At 38.4% G+C, this 20,308-nt stretch overlaps 1 protein-coding gene across 1 annotated transcript in view; it reads left to right on the top strand.

Annotated features, from left to right (window-relative positions):
- triob (trio Rho guanine nucleotide exchange factor b) overlaps window positions 1-20,308 on the top strand; it is a 150,180-nt gene that overhangs the window by 2,516 nt on the left and 127,356 nt on the right. Inside the window, exon 2 of the mRNA XM_084726265.1 lies at window positions 14,165-14,218. Within this exon, the coding sequence (XP_084582391.1) occupies window positions 14,165-14,218 (54 nt within the window). The remainder of the gene's footprint in view (window positions 1-14,164; window positions 14,219-20,308) is intronic.

The raw sequence follows: 20,308 nt of genomic DNA, 5'->3' as shown, positions 1-20,308 counted from the left end.
AGAGATAACTGTTCAAAAGTTTTCTGGTCATCTTGTTTAATTAATGTGTTATCATTTATGCTCCTCTAATGGCACACGAAGATGGACATATTGAAAAGATGAAAAGTCACTGTGCTCACTGTCCTTTTAATTGGACTACATCCTCATTTGTTTATTTGTTAAGCAAACTTAAATAATACTTGCATTACTTCATTTCATTTCTTTAATAACATATGCTGCTTTGATGTGATCCTTGGATGGTCCCATTTCCTGGAAGTCAACTTAGGTGTGTTCGTTAGCTTTTAAGCTGTAATGTGGAAACGACATGCCTACCCGACTTGTTATCAGAGTTAATGCTAATAACTGTTTTAAACTAATCTACGTCATGCTGCGTGGACTTATGTCTTACTACAAATTAGGTTACAGTTGAGCAAAAAACTTGATTTGCAATACTAGGGTTTATCTATTTGACAATTATATTGCCTGTTGGCAAAGGGCTGAATCTATCAGCAGTTGTTTTTTGTGTGTGATTTTTTTTGGGGGGGGCAAGTGTTATTTTATTTTGCTAATGTAATGGTATGCAGAGTGACGGCTGCTGCTCCATGATGCGCTCTCATTCTGAGGCACAGTCACACCCACTCAGCCAGACCATGAGTGCACTGAGCTGGGTGTGGAATGTGAGGAAAATGGCCTGTAGAGCCAGACTCTTTTAACATCTAACATGGTGACTTAAGGATTTATTTCAGGCAGACCAGAGATGGTGATTGTTGGGACAGTGGAAAGACTAACTAACAAAGATGGTTTTGGTGAGTTGAACGTGCTTTTTTGTTGAGTTTGAATGAGCTGTGTTTTATGAGGAGCCAATTAAGCTTGTCTTAGTTCGGTAAAAGGGAGAAGCTTGAATTCAAAAGGTGCTTGGTTGTACATTTCTTTTTAATAAAGAACATAGGAGTGATAATGTTTAATTTCTTGATACTTAATTGATTTTATTTTGTTTATTGGACATAGTGAATGGATGTAGCATACATAATGTAAGTTAGTAAATTTGTTGCTTACATACATCGCTTAGCTGAGACTCGGGTGGGTGTGGGAGTGGGGGCCAAGTATATCAGCAGTTGCAGGTTGATGGACTGACAGTGGCCAACTGGAAAATTTTAACATGTCACCCAACCCTATGCAACCTGCGAATTAATAAAAAGTTATCAATCAAACATTTATTTAAGTCCACCATGTTTCTGCGTTTATGACATCACCAGACTCGGAAAGTTGTGTACCAAAGTTTTTGCAGATTTTCACAGTTATTGTTTCAATTTGAGGGGGTATTCACATAAATTTTCCCAGTCAGGAACTAATTTTTCCAGTTATTCTGACATCACATGAACGCGGGTTGCAGAGTGTATGAAACCCATGATCAGTCATACGTTCTGCCATTGTGTTACTTATGAAATTACAGTGAAAATGAATAATTTCCCTTTTTGCTGCAGACCACTGGGAACCCCCTGAGATACCCCTGTGAAAACCACTGATCTAACACTTAAAACTTTCTATCTCATTCATTTACGTCTTTAGTCTTTGGCTTTTTAAGTATTATCAGTCCCCTACACACACACCTTCAATTTGTCCAAATATGGTATGATATACTTTTGTTCATGCCTGCATACGATGTAGCCCAATCTTGTAGTTTCACTGTGAAGAAGGACCACTAGTAATGGCCATCCCGCTCCCTGTAGCCTCTACAGCAGGCTCCCTAATTGCTGCCAGCTTGTTGCATGCTGAAGTCTTGGCACACAGCTGCTCATCCTAGTTGATCCCAAGTACTTTATATCAGGGGCTGTGTGTGTGTGAGTGTGTTTTGTTTTTCTGGGGCTCTGGATACACTTTGGTGCCCTAGTTAGTCAGTGACACCTAGAATATGGCAGATTCTTCTACTAAAGAGGGCCTAAAGTGACTGACTGGCTGTCTGAAGAAGCTGACTTACTAAAAGACAGCCAGTAGCCAGCTAGAAAACAGGCAGATTATTTGGATGACTAAACTGAGATTTCCAATCAAAGCACCAAGTGTTTCAAAGTCATATTTTTTTGATCCTGCACTAGTTTTTAATTTCTCCACCTGAATGGATATTATCCTCGACCCTTGAAAATACTTGATGTTCCTCTCTGCTTGATTATTTTCAGTGAGCAGATGGAGTTCCATTTCTGAGTCCCACACTGATGCTGTGGATCACAGCTCAGCCGCTGAGTCACTCTGCCAGGTTGCTCATGCCGTGACTTCAAGTCCAATCCTGAAACATTTGCAACTGGTCATAAATGAGGCAAAATTCTTCTGCTTTCTCGAACATTTCGAAGACAAACATATTTTTAATCTCTTTCATCCAGTCATGCTCAGCTATCCAGGCCTATATCTCTCCAGCTTTGCAAGTGATTGCATAATAAACTCTTAAAGCATGTGAATACAATAACACTATATTTAGTCGTGTATAAATAGCATAATCAGTTAACTATTAGAGCAACAATATCCAATTCTGTTTTCAAAGCAGTTGATGAAGATACCCATTTCCCACTTGGATTGCGGATTTGGACTTTAATCAAGCATTCTTCAAAGTGAGGCATCACAGCCCAATAACATACTGCTGATTGCTGCGAGCCCACACAAGCTTAGCAGCATGTCCCCTGTGAACTTGAAATATTGGGTAATTTGTAATCAAGGCAAGTTGCTCATAACTAGAGGTTTGCCAAATAGTCAAGAATTGCATTAGGATGAGCCTGGAAGTTGTGGTACATTGTGCACTGGCACTGGCATGAACATGAATGAATTCAAGTAGCAAGACTGTTTGGGTCATGTGTTAATGTTGTATGTTGTGAGTTTGATTCATTGTCTATGAATATATTTCTGTATCCTCAAAGACGTCTAGCATTTTGTTGTTTATTATGTTTCTGGAGTTGATGAATGAGCAGAGCACTATCCTTGTCCTTTTCAACATCTGCATGCATTTCTCCTCCCCCTGTAGATTTAAATTAAAAATGTTTCTCACAAATTTTTAATCTTACCAAAGACATTGTGCTTCATGCAAGAACATTTTCGTATTCTTGTCTTAACTGTCTCCTAATTTTTTATTTTTTTTAGTATAATGGGCTTGTATGAATGTACCACGTCAGATTCAGCAAATGCTCATAATTTCAGATAATTGTATAAATCCCTCTGTTTGTATCTTAATTAATGAAAAACTTGTGTTTGGATAACAGCAGACCAGCTCCACATGACTCCTATGACAGGTCTGGACCACTCCTGAATTGTGTTCATACTTGAGTGAAAATTTTGTGAATGGCACGTTCTCCTAAATCACACATAAAAACCACTTAAAAACAAATTGGTTTGTACAAGTGCTTCTTAATAATAGACTGCAAATACATTATTGAGGTCTGCAATAATAATAGAGCCTTTGCTCTATCTTTGATCTGGCTTGTCTTATACCACATTTACACGTACAGAATTTGCATGCATGACCAAAAATATTATGGCACTCGGCCTGTCTCCAGCTATGCTGTCACATTCTGAGGTAAATATAAAGTGAATTAATCATTATTTCAAAAAGAATGAAACTTGACTAAGATCTAAACCCAATCAATTTGTACCTAAAAGAAGCAAGTTGTGTGATATTTGATGGCTCAGCATGCCTTAATATGCAATAAACTTTTGTAATGCAGAGCTGCTGTCTCTTTCCTATAATATCTTAATACAAGAGCTATTAACACCAAATGAACTAAAATGACAGAGTCCCTGGTGACACTTAAAGGTTCATTAAGCAATTCTAGACCAGGCTAGATGATGAGTCTCATTCTTATGTCATCAAATACTGACATTTTGGGAAAGAGACTGGGAACAATCAACTATCTTACTGACCTGTGATTGGTCGAAGTCTCCCCTCATCAGCTAGATTTCCTTATCCTAAAGTAACCAAGCCAAGGGCAGCAGAATTCTAGTTCTCTCTCAGACCACTTGAATTACATTATGCTTAAAGGTTATTAAGGAACTGTCATCCAATGATGTCAAAAGTAAACTGCCTACCCCAGCTTTAAGTAATGCATTAAGTCTTAAGATTAACTGCCGTCAAACATATTGAAGCACTATTGAGGGAACCATTTTTGCAGAACTAAAAATAACATTTGCACAAAAGTACTTTTTTACGAGGTATTAATTCATAGATAGTCCCCAGAATGACTTGTAATGAAGTTACTTGGTCTGCAATAGCATTATTGTACCAAACTGCACTGTGAAACTCAATTGGCAAAAAGCAACCAGATGTATGTTGGAATAAAATTAAATGACTGTCAAAACAACTTGCATAAGAGCCGTATCCGCAGTCATAACTACACTGGTCAGAAGACAGTGGCCATCAGTCATTGCAGTATACTGTAGGGCTGAAGATTGTTGCAAAGATCTAGTGTTTACTGTGTGAAACTGGCTTCTATTCTATTCATCACTAATGCAGACAGGCTTTCAACTATACATGTATGAGTGTCTTGGCAGTCTGCAGTTTTAAATAATAGATTTTTTTTATGCCAGGAGAATAATTGATAGGCTTTAGTGTAAGTGATTACCTCTGCTTTGTGATACCTCTGTTGAGAAAAAATCATCAAAGGCTTGTATTACATAGACAGGTTGGAAAACTATGTTTTCTTTCAAAACTGACTTTGTACTCGGCCTGAAATTTAGTCTAAAAGCAAATTAAAGTAAAAACCCCAATGAAATAAACACCAATAATGATTGTTACACTCCTTTATGCATGCTTTATTTATCAGCTTGTCATTCAGTGCATCTTGCACTGAGGGTAAAAACGAGACATCAGCATCAACGATGCCAGTGTCAGTATTGACAACGCAGTGAGCCATTTCCCTTAGTGAACCCAGTGACCCGTAAAAGTGCAGTCTGTAATGAGAGCCAAGCCACTGAGCAGTGATTCTTCATTTTCTTCTAGCACAGTCATAGTCGATGAAAGCATAATGACCTAATGTTATCATGCATACTCAAGTAGAAATCTTATATAATCATGTAGATGAGGAAAAGGACTTCAGCAGGCCATGCAGTATGCATCTTTGGTAAACAGAGAGAGAGGATGGATTGAACGGCGAAGAAAATGTGTACTGAGAGAGGAGAACAGCAGAGCAAAGAAAGGGAAAGGAAATGAAAATATAGGAAAGAGAGAGGAGAGAGTAAGATTCAGAAAGAGAGGACATGACATACTTAGAGGGACAAACAAGCCTTCACTCATCAAATTATAGAGCTGAGGCTTGGGTGGAGCACACCCTGCAAAATGTAGGCTACTCTGCTCTCCATGAGGCTGAAACCTTTCGGTTTCATCCAGGGGCAGCCTAATTGGCAGTTGGTCAGAGTTAAAGACTATAAGCTTAGATTGGCATTGCCTGCACTGCTAAATCGCCTGGGATCGCATGCACATTTGGCTGTCTCACTTATTTAACTGAAGGAGGAAAGAGGGGACTAGTTGGAAAGGCAGAGAAATGTATATAGTTATTGTAAAATAAATGACAACATTTATGTTCATGATAAGTCAGATAAGGTACAAAATTCTGCATTAGGAACCAAGCTAAACTGAAAGTGCCACAGCAATAAGATTTATAAGTCATTCTTGGAAAAAAAATGTTTGTGTTCTCTTGGACAGTAATTTAGTTCACCAGCAGGATTTTAAGTAAAGGGAGTAAAAAAAAATCCAACATCAATATATTGGCCAATATTCTTTATACAGAATATAGAAGAAGGAATGGTATGACAATTTCACATTAGGACTATAGTGGCCAAAGTTATCATGGTTGTCACTATTAGCCCATTGTTGGTAAAATGTGCTGAAATGTTCAAAAAGATATGCAAAAATCTTTGTATTGAAAACCTCTCAGTGATTTGAAATAGCATCATGTCACTTTGCAATGTCAGTATGTTCACTAACACAAAACAAACCCACATTGCTGCTGTGCCTGCATCTGAGGGACTGTTGCTAATTTTACAGTATTTATCATGACTTTTTCAAAGTGCAGTACTCAAACAAGTTGAATTTGAAACAGTCATACTAATCCTCAGGAATTTTACTGCGGTTCATCTTAAAACCAAATATTTTTTTTTTATCCCTAATGTAGCATGTAGTACATAAACACATTTTTTTAACGATCCCTCAAAAGTGGTGAACAGTTATGACAAAGACATGTAATGGAGGCAGCATATTTTACAGTGTAACAATAAACATTATTGTATTTTTAATAATCACAAAAAACTCTAAATAAAAAAGAAACACAAATACAGCTGTGATAGGCCAGTTTATCAGCCGACTGATATATCAGTCAGGTTCTAATTATTATGTCTCAGTTAGACACAAAGTAATACAGTAAAACATTGGCATTATTTGTGGGCATGAAAAGTTATTCTTTAGCAAATGACAAACTACAACTCTAACAAAATAATAGATGACATCACCATACTCATACTGGTTACAACTGAAAGCTAGGAAGTGGTTTTCCTAAAGTGTTTGCCCAAAATACAGGGATATAAAAATTAGCAAAAAGGGCTGTTAAATACTCAGGTCATAACTCAATCAAAGTAAGTAATCACATCTTCACCTGTGATAATAAACAGATCTAGATACTGGATTTCTCCCATAAAAGAATGAATGTTAGTTTTAAAATCATGAAATACAAATGGTCACATGGTTAAAAAGCAGTTAGCAGCATACATAAAATGAGATTCCAGGCCAGTATTACTGTATATGAGTAAGAAGTGGCAGATTTCTCCTCCTCTCATGAGTTCATATAAAAAGCCTACTGTATGCTCCCAATAAGGAGCAGATGTCGGGATGCTTGTTATAGCCCATTCTTCTTTTAGTGTTTATTGGAGAGTTTTATGGAGAAGACAATCAAGAAGGTAGCATGGTGAGGCAATTACCTATTTTACAGCCAGACCACGCTGATCGATCTCATCAGAGACTCGCGACCTTTTTGAGAGAGTAGTAATACACTTTACGGACATGTAACCCCCCACCGTCTCTAGAAATTATTGATTGTTGTAAAATGTCATGTACATCTATTCCAGGGGTCACTTTGAACACACATAAGCAAGGACCCTACCTTTCTTTAACACAGAGAAAATGTACAGATATGTACTCCAGTCTGTTTGAACTGTAATGACGCATGTTAGATATTTTAAGATTGTTATTAATATTCTGGACATATCATTCAAGACATATCAGAGCCTTTCTTTACGTGATGCATGGGAGACCAGTCAAGAGTTGATGTTGAGGACCTCAGTGACAAATATGCAGAGCTTGATATACCTTCTAAGATTTATGCTACATCCTTCTACATTATGCATTTGCTAAGAGAGATCTTTCAGGTTCTGTAAAGGTCAATTGTGTAAGATTTATGGAGATCTATTGGAAGAACATGGCAGAAATGGAATATAATATCCATAAGTGTGTTTTCATTTGTGTATAATCACCTGAAACTATCGTTGTGCTTTCAATACTTTAGAATGAGCCCTTCATATCTACAAAGAGCGCTGATCTTCTTCCACCGTCATAGACCGTCATGCTGCACCGCCATGTTTTTCGCAAGTTTCACACCCACCTACACACTTGGAAGGGGAGGGTGAGGCAAGCGGTATTCAGTTGGTTGCAATCTACAACCTCACTGCTAGATACCACTAAATCCTACACACTGTTCCTTTAATGTGAAGTTGTAAACATACAATTTTGTAGAGCACTTAAGTACATAATCTAAAACTAACCAGAGGTGTTTAAGGTCCCTGCTGAAAAATATTTTTACTGGTTGTAATCATCCAAATGCTCTTCTATTTACATGAAAAATATTGGTCAATAACCGGGACTTCTAATAGGTTTGTAATGTGTTAGTAGGATGCTAAATGTAGCCTGTGGGACAGCGTCATTACTTCACACACACACACACACGCGCGCGACGCACACACATGCACAGAGGTATAAATCACTAGATCCCACCCACGTCGCCCGAGGCCCCTGTAAGCAGGGAAGAGGGGGATGGAGGAATGGAGTGAATGAACGAGGGATGGGAGCATAGGAGGATTGCGGGTCATAAAAATAGGCTGTGGGTTGGTCTGCGCGTCTCCTGCAAATCCCCTATCTGATAAAGAGAGAAACCTCTGTCAGTCAGCAGCAGACTCCCACTCATTCTATCCTTTTTTCATCCCTTTCATCGCCTCCTCCTCCACTCTTCTCCCACACAGCCCTCCATCATTACCTCATACCTTGCCTCTGCTGAGGGTTGTCATTTATTCAGATCTTGTTTTGTAATATCTGGTCTCTTGTTTGTGAATGCATGCAGGTCTTTTCTTGTACCTTTGGTAAATGAGACATCTAAACAAAGATTATCAAATTAGACTGACTAATAAATAGATGAGCATTATATTAAGGCAGAAAACCAACAAAGTGTCAGAGGTGTTTGGTCAGCATCGCTAGATCCTAAAAAGAGGATGCAGAGAAGTTCACCATTAACCCAAAAAAGCAATTTCACAGTATTATGTCAGCTTTTGGAACCAAAAGATACTTTATTGTTTCAATAAATGAAAGCAGAGAGCAGCAGTGGCTGATGACTATAATCATTTTAACTTTAATTATGTGCTCAAGTTTTTAGTATTGCTGGAGACTATTTCTGACGGGAAATTGCTGTTACAAGCTACAAGCCAAATGTTGCTCCCTCCAAACCAACAAAACTCCATGGGTGAAATCAATATCAAATCAATATGATGAATGACTTCTAATTTTAAGGCCACAATTCTATTGAAACATTATTTGAACTGTTAAATTCTTCATTAAAAAGGTAAGCCAATGTGGTATCAAGTTTGATATAACACTGTTCCTGCTGGAAAAAGCTGACTGACAGCAATAAGTAGATATATATTGAACACTGAAACTGATATAGATTTTTTTGAGTGGACCCTGTTAAATTGGCTAAAATACCTATTTTTTGCTGACCCTGTCCACTGCAGTACATTGCTTATCTTGGGTGCCAGCAGGTAATACACTGGCTATCAATAAGTACCTCATAGAATCCCACATTGAATAATACAACTATTTGTTGTAATTCCTCCACATTCCTAATTCTTCTTTCTTCAACCTTTCTCCTCTTCCCTAATGACCCAACAGCAGATGTTTTAATCCTCCCTGTCTTTCACAGTTCCTCCCCTATCACCTCTCCCCTCCCCTGCAGCGTAAACCAAAGGAAGCATCTGGATCTACTATCTGAACTTGTAGGCCTCCTGCAACGCTTTGTGCCTCCTTTTTTAAAGAACAGTACTTTGTAAAAGCAGCCATGGAGTCACGAGGCCATGCCTGCCCATAGGTTCTGAGACTCACACAGTTTGTGAAGAACTTTCTCCTGAGAGTGAGCTGAAGTGTCAGGATGTGTGTCGTTTTTTCATTCATGGGACCAGTTAGTGAATGACCAGAGTCCAGTGTGTGTAAGAGTGAGTCTTTACTCTCAGCCCCATGTTTGTTTCATATGTTTGGATTTTTGTTTAGTTTATGGTAGTTTGCTATAAAAGTTGTATGAGGTTGATGGTGTAGCGATAACTTTCAGTCATGTAGATTCTGTCACGCACAGTAGCACACTTCACATGTCCAACTGAATCCTTGAAATTTCAGATACCAGACCAATGAGCTTCACTGCACTTCTCTGCATTAACAATGTGTGTTACGTTTATAGTACACAAGCCAAGGTCTCACTTAAGTCCATATGAAAACAAAAAAAAAAAAAGAATAAAGCAGAACATAGACAGTGCTTTGGTAAAATCAAAGCACAGCCTGCAGTGTGTGTGTGTGTGTGTGTGTGTGTGTGTATGTGTATGTACTTTCATGTGTCAGCTTGTGTGTTGCCTGAGACTGCTTGTCTTCTGTCAACAGCTGTGCTCAGTCTGTCCAACAGGAACTGTGTAGCCTCTCTTTCTCTCACAAACACACACACACACACACACACACACACACACACACACACACACACACACACACACACACACACACACACAAACACACACACAGAAACATTCCCTCTTGCTTTGAAGACAGCAGCAGTCTCTGATCCCTGTCGCGTGAACACTGCCAGCCCAGTGCTCCTCTAGCTTAGGAAGGCTAAACTGCCTCTTGGCCTCTCTGGCTTCGGATAAAATAGGTTGAGGATCAAACTTACAGTAACATCCCATCCTTCCGTATTGACTACTGTTGAATCAGTGCTGTTTTGAAGGAATGCTGCAGATTTTGTTGTACTTTTGTCACTAAAGTGTTTATTTTGTTGGTGTAGCCTTCACACATGGAGGTCAGTCTAAACCAAGTTGCTAGTAAAACACTTAATGATTGCACGTCAAGAAAATACAATGAATTTGATATTTCACACTACTCTGAGATGAACCTGTGAAAAAGGTGAACAGTTTCTTTTTTTTTTTTCTCTCCCTTCCAAATAAAAAAAAATCTGTTTAATCTTTAAAATACAAACAAGGTACTTAATTTGTCATCCATCAAAGATGTATCTCAGATAAATCAAGAACAGAAAAAGGAACTGACAGAAATAATAATAAAATGAAAATGCATAAAACAATTTTCCTATCCCAGATTTTAAAATGAGGCACTCCAAAAAAAAAAGGGAGCATTCCACTGTTTTCCACTTATAAACATTAGATTCCTCATGTCAGCCCTGTATTGAAGCTACAGGAACAATTGCCAGGTTTTTACTTTTAAAGGAGAAATCTATAGGATATTTACTACACTAAATCATAAAATGACAATGGTGTGTCATCAGAGATTTAAAAAAAGCATGTTAAGTTGAAATACTCACTTCTCTGACAACAATGCTACAGCTATGGTGTTTTCCTTTAAAATTTATATTGCCATAAGTTATTGTTTGCCTGTTTTGCATAAATTAGAGTTAAAATCATGAGTGTCTGTTTATGAGTTGTAACAAATAAGAATCTTTTAGAAGGAATAGATGTTTATAATCATCAAAATGAATTAGTGTATTTTCAGAGTAGTGGGCTTTTGTTTTCAGGATAATGGACTTAACGTTCACAGAGAGTTGACAGTTTTAAATAGCTGACAAACATATAGTGTAGGACTTGTTGCTTGTTATTGTCAATTTATGTTGCATGGGTCTTTGACTCCTGCAGTGTTCCTGCAGCTTGCCTGAGCTTCCTCAAGTCTGGGGAGGATGCGGCAGAGGGGAAAATACTCGCTTCAAACATATAGGGTATTTTAAATAGGATTTCAACCTATTTAATATCCCATCTGTGACTTTCAACTCCCTATTTGGACTGCAGTGCTAATTTTTGGATGTGCAGTTGCCACATATTGCCCCTTTAACAGATAGAAATCTCAGTTCTTTACCCCTGCAAGGTAGGGTAGAAGACTTCAGATGAAGAGATCTGGAAAATGCTTAGCAGTTGTTGTTTCCTTTAAAACTTTCTTACAGCTTCATCTTGATCAGCACTACAAGCGAAAGCTCTGTCACTTGTCATTGACCTGGTGGTTTCTTTCTTTCACCCTATTTGGTAGAAGATTACTCCGGCCTTCTCTCCTTCACTGACTCTCTTCTGTCCACATGACTATGTTGCCACCTAATCCCTGCCTGGCAGCATATGCTGACCACAATTTCTCCAGACAGTATCTACTCATTATAGCTTCCACCACTCTGTAAAGATGGTTAAACACTGAAAATTATGTTCAGAGTATCTGAAAATTCACTATAACTAAATTTTTTAACTTCTTTCAATACTTTTCCTGGACTCAAGCACACCTTTGAGAGCTAGAAATAAATGCCAAACTTATGTAAGGCCTAGAAAATTGTGTTAGAGGATGAGCACTCTTCCCTGGACCACTTTATCCATACTACACTGTATAAAATGGAACATACAGTGTGTGAACAGGTGCTTACTGTAATCCTTGTTAGGCAGCAGCGTATGCCAGGCTGTTCTTTTCAGAAAGGCAGCCAGGAAAAGTCAGAGCAAAGAAGAGCTAAGCTGCTCTCGTCTCTCATATCCCCGCTTCTCCTCTCTGTTATCTCGTGCCACTGTAGTGTCCTACTGATGAATGACCCAGAAAGACAGTTCATCAGTCTGCTGTCGGATACAACATGCATGTCAAGTCCATATAAAGAAGTCAGTGTGTCTTTGAAGTTAGGCTGTAATTACTGTTTATTTGCCGGTTTAATGTCATCGACATGGAACGCTTATCATTTCTCTATGTCAAGAAAAAATAGATATGCTGTCATTTTGCCCTATTTGTTGATATATGAGTTTAGCTGAAAATAAGATTTGAGTTGTGGATATGTGGATTAACAGAACAGCCATATTGCATCAGTTGTTATTAATAAATCAGTCCTGAATTGATCGTTCTGACGTCACCAGCTCCAGCACTGCAGCTCAGGCAGCAGGACCCAGTTTTGTCTCTACTCTAATGTTACAGGCTTAGAATACCAAACACCAACAAGACACTGTGCTTGGCCTTTTCACAAGTCTGCTTGAATATTCTTCACATTTTATCTCCCTGAAGATGATTCCTCGGGCATTGGAGATACAGATATGTTCTGTACTTGGTGTCTTTAAATGATTCATTCCCTTATCAGCTGTTGTGCTCAGAGTCACACGTGTGTATGTGTGTGTGTGAGAGAGGGTGTGAGGGTGTGAGGGCATGTGTTTGTGACAGTGTGAAAGCACAGGGTAAAGAAGAAAGATCAGTAGTACACAGATGTATAGCCTGTACAGACATTTTGGCTCTCATTGTTTCTTTTAATGCTATATTGTGTCAGTAGTAAATATCATCAATACATTTCCCGTTGTTAAAACATTTTTGCTTTTTGTCATCCTTCACCCATACCAAAATATAAATAAAAATAATCCAATTAATACATAAATAATAAAGTATGACCAATGGAAATGTTACTAACCATAGTGTAAATGTCCATACATATTCACATATTTAGCGCGTATATATCTATACATTAATATACTTTAATATTATACAGATATTTAAAATTATAAAAGGGGACATTTAAAAAACAGGTTAAGCCTTAATTTGTCATAAAACCCAGGCTACTGCTGCTACAGTTTTCATTTGCAATTTGATAAAAAAAAAAAAACATCTAAAAACATATCCATCTAATATATCATTATTCTTTATAAGATATTTCCTTTATTTCATTTAAAGCTGCTATGAGGACATTTCAGCTGGTTATGAAAGAAACTGAATTGATTACTGATGCCTCTATATGAACTACAAGACCATCTGTAGCTCTTTGTGTATAGTTATTCTTGATGCCTGCTGCAGGGTCAGATTCTTCTTAAAATCAGATGAAATGAGCCTGTGTTTACATTTTCCCGGCAAAGTTACAGTGAGTTGTACATTATCCAGTTAAAATGAAGCAGGATAGACAGATAATTTTATTTTTGGCATTATATTTTGTGGTTATTACAGTGGAAACACTCCCGTTTTTGTTCCCAGGGGCCTCCAAAATCAACAAAATCTAAAAGTTCCTTGTAAGTAGCTTTAAAGATGAGTTTTTCATTTATGTCCTCTTCTGTTTCCAGCCACTTGTTTAATTTTTGAGGTTCTAATTTTTTCCACCCTGTAGTTATTTGTTTAAGTGCTGTAATTCTCAAGATCCAAAATATAAGTTCTCCTCTTGTAGGCTTTTAGGACATGTTCCCTGGAGTAAATTGTGTTTGTGTAGATACAGCGCTTTCCCAAACATCTGATCTATTACGTATTACCCATAGGTTTGTATTCCTTTTTTTTTTACATGAAGATGGCTCAGATTGTTGAGTGTGTAACACACTGTCACGTCCCGTCACAGCATGCACTACATACGCACTTACATGCCGGTGTGTGTGTGTGTGTGTGCATGAGTGCACATTTACAGTATGTGTGTGCATATGCATCTGTGTGCAGCATGTCTAATGGTGTTTCATCTCAGGGAGGGACTATCCAGATACTCAGATCAAAGAGCTGCTCTACAATTGCTCACTCTCTCATTTGTACTCTGTAATCACAAAGCTCTGACTTCTGACACTAAAACATGGTGAAGGTTGAGGTACTGTTGTAGTGGGTCACAGCCCTTTATTCCCTTTACTAAACTCACTTCCTCTAATTATTTATCTCTGTCTTTTTTAGATTGCTCTCTTCCAAAATGTGAATCCAAGCTGGACGGCCCAGGTCAATCCTCAGGTATGTCTGATTGTCACACAGTCATCATCACGAATTTCCTTCCGGATGCATGGGATCTGTTTATTGCCCATGCTAAACATCCCTGTTCATGTGGTTTGCCGGTCATGTCTGTGATTACGAAAAGAGTTGCCCCTTATCTCATTTACCCGACATCAAATAGAATTCCAGTTCAAAGTAGGAACCAAGAATTTTCTTGTTTAGGGAACGTTCCAGAGCGCCATGAACTGCGTCTTTGTCTTCGGCATGAGGAGAAGTGCAGTGGCATAAAAAGCAGTTCAACATGGATGAGCCGGTGTAGCTTATATACTGCATGTATTTGTGTGAGGAAGAGCGAGACAGAGCCGAAGCATCGAGCACACCATGTACCATGCCCACTTTAAGTAAGATGTTGTGTTCCATCAAAGCTCTGCTGCTGCGTCGAATCCCATTAGACTCAAGCTTCTCTGTGGCATCAGCTAGCAACCATGACCTTGTGGGTTCACATCCCTAATACCCCGGGACATACATACATACTAAAAATACACCAAGTCACTCTCAGGGTGAGTTGTTTTGGGGGATAAACAGGGCAGCTAAGTAGCCCATATTAGTCAATGATCCCAAATGAATGTAGGCCTGATTCTCTGGCCATAGATTACACAGTTTAATCTCTCTTGGACTGAAATGCATTGGAAGTGTTTGGCTTAGAAAGTATGATTTAAATTGAAAGGATTGGTGTAATCTGTCAGGAAAGCTTGCACACACTCTTAGAAATAAAGGTGCTAACCAGAAGCGTAAAAGGTTATTTGACTTGTTCCTCAGGAGAACCCTTTCGGGATCCTGGTTTCTGAAGGTTACACTCAAAACTGTTTCAGAGAGTGCTACCTAAAACCTGACACGAAGGGTTATACCTAGAACCATCTGTGAAGTGTTTTACCCAGAAAGGAGAACCACTAACCCACCCAGGAAGTTTTACTTCTTTCTTTTTATAAAAGAGTTCTTCAAGTATTTAAATAATCTTTGAGCCCTTTTGGAACCCTTTTTCTAAGAGTGTACAGTGACAGAAAGTATGTTTGAGTTGTAATGATTGAACACATTTTTTGTGCATGTCATGTGAGCGTGACAGTATTAGACTGTAGCAAGATGAGAGCGCCAGGGTGTTTGACACAGTTTTGACCTGATGTTTTCCAATTGGGTCATTCAGGGATGATGATTTTTACATGACTGTTTGCAATTGACAGCTTGGCCTATTATTCCCATGTGCCAGATTTTGAATGTGTGTTAATGGGGAATGATTGGGACATGCCAGGCAAATCCTGTGCTCAGGCCTTTTGCCCAAAAAACCCTTGAACTTCATCCCTCAGGCTGACACTCATGAAATGAGAGCTGCACCAGTTTCTTTTGTATATTTTTGCTGGAATTAGGCAGAAATTCATGAGCTGCTCACAGTGAATAAGAAGTAATCAGGTTGTACTGGCCGTTAATGGCTGATTGTTCATTGTTCATTTTCAATTACTCTGAACAAAATTAACTTACTGTTGAATTAAGTGTCGATTTAGCAAATTGCCTGAAGTGTTCCCTTGCACTGTAACATGAAAGTGCAGGTGTGCAAAGTGTTCTTGGAAAAATGAAAACTAATACATCTTTCACTTACTTATTAGCTGATGTGGCACATTCTAATCATGAAGTGCGCTGTAGGCAACAACAGAACATTTTATTTGTCCTTATGTATGTGTGAATGAAGGACATGTTCTTTTGTCTGCGTGTGCGTGTATTTGTGTTAGTGAGCCTAAACATTCAAATATACACATGGATTTTCTATCCATTTTCATCCCTAACTGGGAAAGTAGTCTTTTTTTTAAGCTCCTCCCAGCATCAATGCCTTTTTTGAGAGTTTATTTTTCATTTTTCTGAAATGGCTACATGTGCTCATTCATACTGTTGTGAATTTCGGTCTTGCCTCCATGAGATGTGCTAGTTTTAGATTCTTTGTTGCTTTCTTTCAAAGGGTTTAACATAACCTCAACTGGGTATTTCCTGTTTTTTAATCCAAACTTGGCTTGTTTGGCCAACATGTTTTGAGAAACATTGGTCTTCTCAGGGCTTGGACTTGTTTTGTTCATATCTCTGTGCACCAGTGGGAACTGAAAGCTATATGTGTGTATAGAGAGACCACTTTGCCCACGTGGGTTGATAAGTTAGCAATAATGTATGACAAGCCGTTGCGATATAGAAATAATGGATGAAGTGAGGTGAAGAATGTAGTACTCACACTGTGGTAAAATGGTCCCCTTCCATTTATTGCTTTAGTTATGCTCATTTTAACTACTTAAATGATGGCAGGTAGTTTCATCTACAGCAATGCATCATATTCCATGTATCTCTAAAAAGTCGACTTTTCACGAGCTTGAAAAATAGCCTTGTTTTCAGCTTTGTGATGCATTCTACAGCTAATTCAAGAGGGTTTTAAATAGTTTATTTAGTAGGAAAAAGAAAACTTAATAGTTTAATTTGTCACTAACATTCAAATCCAAAGCATCACATTTGGATATACATTGTTTTCATTGCACTGGAAGGGTATAAAAAATTGTAATCTGAAAAGTAACTAGTAACTAAAGCTGTCAGATAAATGTAGTGGAGAGCAGCATGTGTTACAGAGCATAAACATATAACATTATAAAAACATTAGCCTATTTTCTTTGACTAAGAGAAACAAATGCAGTACAACTATTGTCTCCTTTCATTTCTTTTGGACTATGACAGACAGACTGTTGCTACAGCTGCTCTCAGGCTATAGCCAGCTCAGCTAAAATTGATCAGGAATCAATAAAGGAATTGAGTCTGAGCAATGAGTTGAATGGATAATGGCATTGGTAGCAATAAAATGCTATCTGTTCCCATCCTTACTAAAGAAGTAGCACATTTTCCTCTGACATATAGTGCAGTAGAAGTAAAGTTGCATAAAATGGAAATTCTCATATACATACCTCGAATATGTACTTTGAATATGTAGTTCAGTACTTGAATAAATACACTTGCACTTCTAACCAAGTTACCAAGTCAAATCAGTTTAACCATGAATGTAGCATCGTCATTGTTTCTATGGTAACTTGCAGCCTAATTTAGGCTGAGCAATGGTTTAGACCAGCGATTGCACTGGTAGAATCAATTCTTTGGCCAACACAAAGCTACAGAAGGCAGTACTCGATGCCTTGCCCAGAATTCAGATAATACACCAAGACATTTCTGATATAACAGCAAAAAGACTTGATGTGCAGCCTTTTTCTGTTTTTTTTTTTCATCGATGGATACATATGGCTAAAAAAGGGACCAATGAGTGAATCATCATGATCAGTGTCCCTAAAATGATGTAGATTTTTTAAGTCGTGCACAGCACTGGTAGCCTGAGTACTGTCTGTAGCGTCTGTCTGTGTATCTCTAGACTCAGCCCCGTGCCAGCTTCAACCTTTATGCTGACATCAACCCGCCTCTCTTGTCTGATCTGTCAATGCTCATCTGTTCTGCTCACGTCACATAGTGCTGCACAGGGGCCTCGACAGACCCTGCATCAAAACATGGGCACCTTCATTTTACACACACACTAACAGGTTGGAGGAGACTGGGGATTGTAGTAACACTTTGTGTTTGAGCGTCAGTGGTTGTTCGTGCCAGAACTCTCAAACTTTGATACAAGGCAGTCATATTTATCTACTACAAATTAAACTCACTAGTTTACTACACAGTCACAAATTATATAGGCTAATGTTAAATACAAAGAGTTTTGCTGTTACAACCTACCCCACTACTGGGATGAGTTGTAACACTGGCTGGGAATAGATGTAACAATGAGAGGTAGTTTGCTTCAATTTATGAAATAACTTTATAAAGGAATAAAGACTAAACTCTTTTAAATAGAGTTAAGGATTTAAAGTGACAAAAAACACTTTGTGTATATGTGGACTGTAACACTGAATGTGCATGTGTCACATAAGGGTTCAATCCCTGTCACAGTGGTGGTAAATGTAGATGGCTGCCCCTGGGCTGCAGGCTTTGTGGTCCAGAAGTGGCAACGTGCACGCTTGACCCACACTTGTTTTTGTCTTGACTTTGTTAAGTGTTCCATGTACACAATGCAGAAATTCTCATTATTTTACTGAACTGTCACAACTGTTCTCATCCCAAGCAGCCATTGCATAGCTAACTGTTTTATTAGCATGTGGACTTGAAGGTATCATGAATGCAAAGCGCAAAATGAAGTACAGAAGCTGCTACTTTAGATTATATAGTCAAACGACTGGCCCTAAAATCCACTCTGCTGCCCACAGAGATGTGCCACTTCTCCTGTGAGCTCAAAAAGGAACTGGGATTGAACCATATTTATGATATTACCGTGGCATTTTTCTAATTGGTAACAGTGTTCCAACTAAATCAGTGTTATGCCACTCCACAGTCTCCCTACTACTTTCTTACTTTCTTTCACTCAGTCAATTTGTTTGTTTTTAATTATATTACATTTATGTAGTAATAGGGATGGGGATTCTTAGGTGCATTGCAATGAGGACATGGAAGATTTGTATTGTATTTCAGGGAAACTGGAGTAAGAGACTGAAAATTATGCCCCCTTTTCTATTTATTTAGTCAAAAATAGATTCTGAATCAAATCAGACAAAAAGATTCCCCCCTAAATGTAACATAGACATCATGTTTACTTCTAAAATAGGCTGCTTCTTGAGTTTTGGTGAGGATGGCTGAACGTGAGCAGCTGCAGATAAATACAATCCAGGCGGCACCCCATGGCTTAAAAGTGTAAAGTTTTGATTCATCGAGATTGTTTTATCATTGAATCATAGTCCTCTGAATTGTAATCGAATTGTGAGGTACCCAGAGATTCCCACCCAGATGTAGAAATACTTCTTAGATTATAAAAACTCTGCATGACTTATCACAGTGTGTTCATTCAAAGGAGCCAGGGAACCAGACGAATCTGCCAAGCTCAAGTTTTCATTTGCTCTGCAGATCCTCAGATCAAATTCACATTTGTGAACTAGTCTGACGATGCTTGGCTACTATTTTACATTGAAACTAAAACTGGATTAGATATGAACATGCAATTACAACAAGCTCACAGACATTTTATTCAGTACATGTGCTTGATTGGGGGGAAAGATGAAAAAAAGGCCTCCAATCTGGTGGGTTTTGTGGAAGACACTTAACCACAAAACCACAAGTGTCCCAAAAACACTGTTGGCCTGCATATGGATTTACAGACTAAGCGTGCTTAGAGTAAATAGTTGGACTCTTCCCCAGATATGCTCTGGCTCTAAGTCCAAGATAATCTGCAACAGTAGCCAACTGCCTGTTCAGTCAGGATGATTCTGATCTCTCGCTGCACTAATAATATTTAGCATGCATAGTATGGTGAATTAGACGAGGACAATTTGCAATCCTTGTCTCGCAGTGCTGGCTGAAAATAGATGAATGTTTAAACAAGGATACAGAGAGACAAAGAGATAAATGGGGAGCCCTCTTCTCTCATCCATATGTTTCTGTTCAGTTTAATTCAGCTGTGAACTCAATCTCTCATCTCTACCCATACTGAGCTCACTGTGTGGTTCCCATTGAATTGGGCTTTGAATGCTAACCATGTGCTCTGCGGGTAGACGAGCAGGCAGGCATGCTCACTGGGTTATACACACACACACACTTCTAAGCAGCGGAGGAAGTGGTTTTCTCTGGAGTTCATTGGATTTTTGTTTTGTTTTTTTTTTTATTCTCCCCTGCAGAGGCCAGGGTGGGGAAGTCTAAACTCTTATTTAGTGTGTTTGTAGATGTGGTTGTGTGTGTGCTTGGGTGGCTTGTTTACTCACTCTCTATTTTCTTCTTTTCTCTCTTGTTCCAAATCTTTTTTCTCGCTCCATTGCTTTGTCCTGTTATATTTTTTCCGAAGATGGTAGGCAATTATACTTAAGGTTTTTTTTTATTATTGCTTCATTTGGGATTAACATCCACCCATACTTACAAAAATCAGAGGTGGCAAAAGTACACATTCTTTACTCAGGCAGAAGTACAGATACGTTTATGAAAATATAGACTGATAAAAGTAAAAGTATTGAC

The sequence above is a fragment of the Lutjanus erythropterus genome, chromosome 9 (genome assembly GCF_056507025.1).
Source record: "Lutjanus erythropterus isolate fLutEry1 chromosome 9, fLutEry1.hap2, whole genome shotgun sequence".
NCBI classification, from domain to species: Eukaryota; Metazoa; Chordata; class Actinopteri; order Lutjaniformes; family Lutjanidae; genus Lutjanus; species Lutjanus erythropterus.
Note: the sequence above shows the minus strand (reverse complement) of the source record. Positions and strands in the feature narration are given on the sequence as shown.